General features: G+C 41.8%; 1 protein-coding gene across 1 annotated transcript; it reads left to right on the top strand.

Annotated features, from left to right (window-relative positions):
- The first annotated feature begins 1,751 nt into the window (after nt 1–1,751).
- Nucleotides 1,752–3,265, top strand: LOC104967225 (unconventional myosin-X-like). Its single transcript, XM_010796642.1, has 3 exons — nt 1,752–1,931; nt 2,385–2,485; nt 2,874–3,265. The coding sequence occupies exons 1-3, from the start codon at nt 1,752–1,754 to the stop codon at nt 3,040–3,042; spliced, it is 450 nt and encodes a 149-aa protein (XP_010794944.1). The 3' UTR covers nt 3,043–3,265.
- Nucleotides 3,266–7,182: the final 3,917 nt, after the last annotated feature.

Below are 7,182 nucleotides of genomic sequence, written 5' to 3'. Positions count from 1 at the left end.
AATTTAACCAAATAACTTATAAACCAACAATTACTGTAAAACAAAATGAATGCCGTGAATTAAACCGAATACCACGTGTTGAAGCGGTTCGCTGCTGATTACTACACCCCCCCCCCCTCGCTGCTGATTACGACCGAATTATCCGGAGCCCGAAAAAAATGGTATTCGCGGACAGCCCTACCTCTATTCACTGAATTGTTACTTCTTAAGTTATATTTAATTATAAGTGTAGGCATATTCTGGACTAGAAATAAGACAAACTATGCTTGGCAAGATTTCTCTGTTCAAAAACCTCTACGTTGTGTTTTTGGAGACACTCTCTATTTCCTACCGCTTCATTCAGAACTTTCCCACGGTTCATATATTGCCCCCCCCCCCACACATCCCATCTGACTCCCACTCTCTCAGCTGTCTCTCATGTTCCATCTCTAGTATGTTCCTGGATTACTTGATGTCTTTGTTCACTGGAAGACACGGTGTGTTCGCTTGTAATAAGTCAATACATCTGCCAAAAGAACACGTGAACATTAGCTTGGTATATTTAGGACTAAGACGGGATGTTTAGATAAATGACATCTTGTAATGAGAAGGACCAGGAAATAATAAGTCTAAGATAAGTCAGAAATGCTCAAAGGATTTCTGTCTTCTGTTTTTTTTAATCTACTCTTTTACAAACACCACAGTAGCTTAAACACCTTGTGACATGTAAAAAGTGTTTTTGACTTAACAAGATACTGAGGCATCGCGTAAAAACAAGACCCTGTATCTCACTGCGTCGTTACTTCTTAAGTTATCATGTCTTATCTCAAGTGTAGGCATATTCTGACTAGAAAGAAGACACTTAGCCATTTTTCTTTTTATGCAGTTTTCTCCTCTGTTCAAACCCTCCTACTCACTCTCTCTTTCCTCCGCTTCATTCAGATTTTCCCACGTCTCGTATATTTCTGATGTAAATATTATTCAGCTGCATTCCACTTCCTGACACCCGCCTCCAGCGTAGTGAAACTCATTACATCTACTCTGTTTCCATCGCAGCTGAATGCACCGGGGACTTCCCTCAGAGGAGGTTTTAAGAGAGAAACATGTTTTTCATTGATGCTTTGTCTCGTTTTATTACATCCTTTTTCGATTTGACCACCCTGCATGTCTTCTCCTTATGCCTGATGTGTGTTAACGTGTGTGTGTGTGTGTGTGTGTGTGTGTGTGTGTGTGTGTGTGTGTGTGTGTGTGTGTGTGTGTGTGTGTGTGTGTGCAGCCTCTGCCTCTGAATGAATGTGTATGAATGGATATACTGTATATGTAAAATAACTTTAAAGGTCTCCTATCCTGCAAAATGCACTTGTTGATGTCTTTTATACATAAATATGTGTCCCCGGTGTGTCAGGGAACCAGGGGCGCACCTTGCAAACAGGCAAGGAAGGCAACTGCTTGGGGCCCCGGACCAGAAGGGGGGCCCCCGAAGAAGGTAGATTAAGGTCCACAGCAACGACAACATGAAACACCCTTTAATTTACTGCAACGACATGTCGGGAAACTCCCTCAAGGCGGCCCCATGCACGGCGCGCCGTCAACAGCTCATCATTTCAGTTGCGCTGCTCCGCTCCGGGGGCGCCACTGCAGGGAACTCACAAAGTGTCAGAAAACAAAACTCTCTCTCTTTTTGTTTATATCTGAGACCCATAATATATGCCTAAAGATAGCATGATAGGAGATCTTTAAAGTGTCGTCACAACTGGAAAATACCGTTATAAATGCGGTCCATTAACCGTTTCTCTCCCCTTCAGGCGGTGGACTCCAGAGACTCCATGGCCATGGCTCTTTACTCGCAGTGTTTCAACTGGATCATCCGCAAGCTCAACACCCGCATCCGAGGACGAGAGGACTTCAAGTCCATCAGCATCCTCGACATCTTCGGCTTCGAGAACTTCGAGGTGCTTGAACAAAATCCTGATTTAACTATTACAGACGAGAGAAAAACAGGGCTGTGGATTTATTTAATGCTCTGGTTGAGAGTTTGTGCTTTTTGTTTGTCAGAGTAGGGGAAAGAAAACATTCAAAATCTGTGTAATATGGGTATATTAACAAAGTAATAATGGTGTAATACGGGTCTATTATTGAGTAATATTGGTGTAATCTGCCAAAAAAAAGCATTTATTGTATTAACTTTGTCCATTTGAATGTGTAGATGTATCCTAAATTCACCATAGTTCTTACATAATGCCTCATTTGCATACAGTACGATAAGAAATGCAAAATATCAAGAATGAAAATCCAAATTCTCAGTTTGTTTTGGGTCGAATTTCAAATATAAATAAAGCAAAATAGAGAAATATTGATATAAGAATTTAAAGTGAAAATGTCTGATATTGAATGTTGTCCAACAGGTGAACCGCTTCGAGCAGTTCAACATCAACTATGCAAACGAGAAGCTGCAGGAATATTTCAACAAGCACATTTTCTCCCTGGAGCAGCTCGAGTACAACAAGTAGGTGGAGGTTGATTTGAACTCAGAACGTTTCTAAAATCATTATTTTATACAAATTCTAACAAGACTTTAAATACTATTTGCTGTTGCTTCGAATAATGCATTTTCTATATAGCTTTTCTGGAAACTCAAAGACACTTTACAAAGTAGAAATAACATCATTAAAACAACACAATTAACCTGCAACTAACCAACAACTAACTACTAACCAACAACTAACTACTAACCCTAAAACACAGCATTAATAACACATTAAAGCAGTTCTGAAAGGTGAGCTCTGTGATTTGAACACGGTGAGATTGTCACGGAGAAGGCTTGTCCTCCCAGTTCCGGTGCTTAGTCCTATGAGGTGACCAAAAGAGATTAAAGTGATGTCCTGTGTCTGCAGGGAAGGTCTGGTTTGGGTGGACATCAACTGGATGGATAACGGAGAGTGCCTGGATCTCATCGAGAAGGTACGACGCTTATTAAAACACCTTTTTCTTCTGCATGGACGTTATACACTTAAAGGTCAACAAGTCCTTTTAATTCCCGTACATTCAAGACATTTCATTTAATTATCCGTATGCAAAAATGGTCTTCAAATCCAGAAAGTTAACTTTGGCTTAAGTCATTTTGACTTCAATACTGTCTATTTCCCCAATGTTTTATATTCCAAATAAACTGAGGCAACAATAACAAACAGTTATACTCTTAAGTCAACTTAATTGTCAATCTTTCAGAGTGTGTGTACAGACAGAGAGATACTGTTTCCCACAATCCAGAATACAAAAACAAAAAGAATATGTATACCAATATGTATATACACAATCAACATTTATACATAACTTTAAAGGTCACCTATCATGCTGTTTGTAGGCAATAGCATAGGTCTCAGATATACCGTAATTTTCGGACTATAAGCCACGCCTTTTTCCCTATTTTTCGACGCTGCGGCTTATATAACGGTGCGGCTAATCTATGGATTTTTACAGCTAACGGCCAACACCTTTAACTCTATGGGCTCTATGGCCGGTCCGCGGACCCCCACCTTTAAGCGGCGGGTTCCAGCAGGAAAAGCTGGAGGCCGGAAAAGAGTGAGACAGGTAGCGCGCAAAAGTAAAAGTGGAACCGAGAGTGGTATGCCGCTGCTGCGGCTTATATTCAGGTGCGGCTTATAGTCCGAAAATTACGGTAGTAATACAATACACCTGAATGTTTCCTGACAGTCACCTCCCATAAAGCTCGTGTTTATGAGGAATGTTACCATGCTCATATGGTGTGTTTCCTGTGGCATGGAATCACCTCATTATGAGAAAGACAGGAGAGAGCGAGAGAGCACATGCTTGGTCTGGGCCGGGGAAGATAGCAGACATTTGGATCCATAATATATGAGAAATATTGGAGTAGGTGAGTGAAAATTTATGTGTATGATAATATCAAGCATTGATCTGATAAAGAGAGTCTATTTGTTATGCGATTGTAGCAAAGTTTCACATCTTAAGCGTTTCGTGTCCTGCACCATGTCCAGCTACCTCTCATCGTGAAGTACGAGTGCCTGAAGTCATCCGAGCCTTCTTGGTTTGGAGGAAATCACGGTGAGTGTGTGAAGATAAATGTGTGCAAGGAACAGTATATCAATGTTCCATCTTCAATGAATGAGTATTGTCAACATGTTGAGTCATATTAAACAGACATTTAAACGTAAAGTTGACTTCGATGAATATTTTTACATTTTTCTTTGGCATTTTGTGACCCGCAATTATATGAATGATGGAGATCAGGAAATAAGATACTTTTGCTGTGCAGGGATGACCTTATTCTAACCTATTTTCAGTGAAGGTATTTGAACGGGAACTCCATGTCGTGTTGATATTCCCATCGGAATCATTCTTGCCTTGTCTCTTTCTGAAAAAATCTGGTAAGGCCTACATCCACATCAGCCTTCAAATTTGACATTCAGATCTGCTCTGTTCCATGATACGTATATATGTCACTTCCGCAGTCTGAAGCTATTTATTCCCATGTTCTGCAGCTGTCTTTAACCACCCATGGTGGTGTAACCCTGTGAGCCCTTTAGTCAGCTGTATGGTAGTTATAGGGAGTACACTGTATAAACAGCACTGCTTGGCCTGCTGTCAGCTCCACCACACACACGTATTTATGCAGATCTAGCACCTCAGATGTTCAGACTATCCAAAGGCTTTTATTATAACATATAACTATATTATTAAAATGTTAACACATGCAAATAGGATCAAGCCCAAATGTGGTCTATGTAGACAATCAGAGCTATGGCATATTCAGGCTTTTGAATATGAGGGATATTAAGTTTCCCAACCACACCAGACAGCATTCATTCACATCTGCGCTGCTCAAATCTGAACTGCTTCCCATATCCAGACTTTTGAAATATATTTTAAGATTAGAGGTCACAACCACAGAGGTTGTGACAGACTTTAGAAACCCAGATGTGGTGAAGATGAGGAAAGCCAAACCAATTAACTTGTGATTCTCCTTTAGGTACCGGGCTACACAGCGGCTTTATCACTTTAGCTGCATGGTCTTCTTCCTGGCTTGTATGGTAAGTCAAAACTCAGCAAACCATCATCAAATGGGATCAAGATAGCTGCTCTAATAAAGGGCACACAGCACATTGCATCCCACATTTGATGATGGTTTTGCAGTTTGACTTCCACGCCAGGTAAGAGACCATAGCAAGCAAAAGTGAAAGCCGCTGGTATAGCGCCCAGAGGTAGACCTAAAAAGAGAGAAATCACAAGGTTATGGTTTGCTTTCCTCATCTTCACCAAAACATCTGGGTTTCTATGTTCTGTCACCACCTCTGGGTTAGGTGACCTCACTATAAAATATATCAAAAGTACTGATAATGGGAAGCAGTTCAGATTTGAGCAGACAGAGTGAATGAAACTTGTACTGTTGGTGAGAAACATTAATATCCCTCAATATCACAGCCTGAAAACTGCCAGCATCCTGATGTTACATAGACACATTGGCTTTGATCCTATTACATGTATAACATTTATTAATAAAAAATAAAATATGTAAAAAAACTTCCTGGAGCTGAAACAATCGAAAGAGCAGATCCTGCATAAATTACCAGGCTAGGGAGCTGACAGCAGCCCAAAGCAGGCTTGTTACAGTGACTCTAACTACCCACAGCGACTAAGCATTCACTAGGTTACACCACACCATGGGGATTATAAGACAAAGCTGCAAACATGGGAATAAAAAGCTTCAGACGCAGGATATAACATATATTATATCGGAAAGAGACAGATACTGAAATGTACAAATTGAAGGCTGATGGAAAGTGAGGCAACATACAAGATTTTTCAGAAGAGACAAAGGCAGAATGATTCCGATGGGACACGAACTACGACCATAGTTCCCTTCAAATACCATTCACTGCAAACATAGGTTAGAATAGGGTCAATCCCTGACACAGAGCAAACATGTTATTCCACCTCCAATATCCCCATTCATTCCCACAAATCCCTACGTTCTTCACTATAACACTGCAAGACACCAAATGCAATAATTAATGTTGCTCATCTCGCTACACGGATCTCGCGACCCTGCTTCGGTTTTGTACCGTCTGATGGTCTCAGAATATGACTCAACAGTTCTCGACACGAACTCCTTCCCAGGCGTGCAATTAGATAGAGGGACCAGCACCTTCTAGACCTATATTGAGGTTTCCATCTGCACACAACTGTCTCTATTATTGAATACTCTATCACACCTCCATCACTCTTGGTCCTTACATCTTCCACGACAGCAGAGATTATATCCATACCACAAACCCAAGCCAGGCCACTCCCAGACCCCTAGGCGACTTCAGGCAGCTAGCGCTAACAATTCCCATACCGGAACCACTAACACTACCCCTACTTCACGTATGCACAAAGAAAGTAGCTCTGGACTAATAGCCCTGTGCGCCGACACGTAGAACACCGACTTATTGTGACTGAGCGAACCTGACCACCACAATCACCGTCCACACACCACAATTTACGCGACTATCCTTTGTAATCTCACACGCTGAACCTTTCTTAATTACTACGAACCCAACTACGACCCTCAATCAATGTTCCCCATACACCTCCTCTAATAATTTGAGGTAACATTCCTCAATAAACAGACAAACCCAACACATACCCACACACATTTTACATTACCAACTAACACCCCATAATATAAATGTATGCACCCATCCGGAGAATGGGCCAGACATGATTGGCACAGGATCTGTACCAAAAAAACCGAACCACTAAACCGGGTTGAAGCAGACGCCACCCTACCCATTCGACGCCACACCCACAATGTCCTCATCTATTTCTTTCGCAACACAACACTCCCCATTACACTATGTGTCCCTCTCCACGGCAGCGCTACCAGAGCTAGTATATGACGCCAGAGTCCTTCGTAAAACACCCGAATCCACAGACCCTAGAGCCAAGTTGCTAACAACTTCCACTGACCGAGCACGACGGCGCCGAATAACACTACCCCTATAACCAGTCTACCCTGCCCGTGACCACCTGCCGATCCTGACTGACTACACCACACTCACCACTATTCTTTCCTTGATGCCACCTACCTGTCTATTGACTATACCATCGTCCTCTCGCCCCCACCTTATCTCCTTACCACTAACAAGAGTATCTAGAACCAACCACCATACACCCAATACG

This window comes from Notothenia coriiceps, unplaced genomic scaffold (genome assembly GCF_000735185.1).
Source record: "Notothenia coriiceps isolate Sejong01 unplaced genomic scaffold, NC01 NC01_scaffold00037250, whole genome shotgun sequence".
NCBI lineage: Eukaryota > Metazoa > Chordata > Actinopteri > Perciformes > Nototheniidae > Notothenia > Notothenia coriiceps.
Note: the sequence above shows the minus strand (reverse complement) of the source record. Positions and strands in the feature narration are given on the sequence as shown.

Coding starts and splice junctions, on each gene's coding strand:
- LOC104967225 (XM_010796642.1), top strand. CDS start 1,752: ATGCGGTCCATTAACCGTTTCTCTCCCCTTCAGGCGGTGGACTCCAGA. Junction 1,932..2,384: donor TCGGCTTCGAGAACTTCGAG/GTGCTTGAACAA, acceptor GTTGTCCAACAG/GTGAACCGCTTCGAGCAGTT. Junction 2,486..2,873: donor GAGCAGCTCGAGTACAACAA/GTAGGTGGAGGT, acceptor CTGTGTCTGCAG/GGAAGGTCTGGTTTGGGTGG.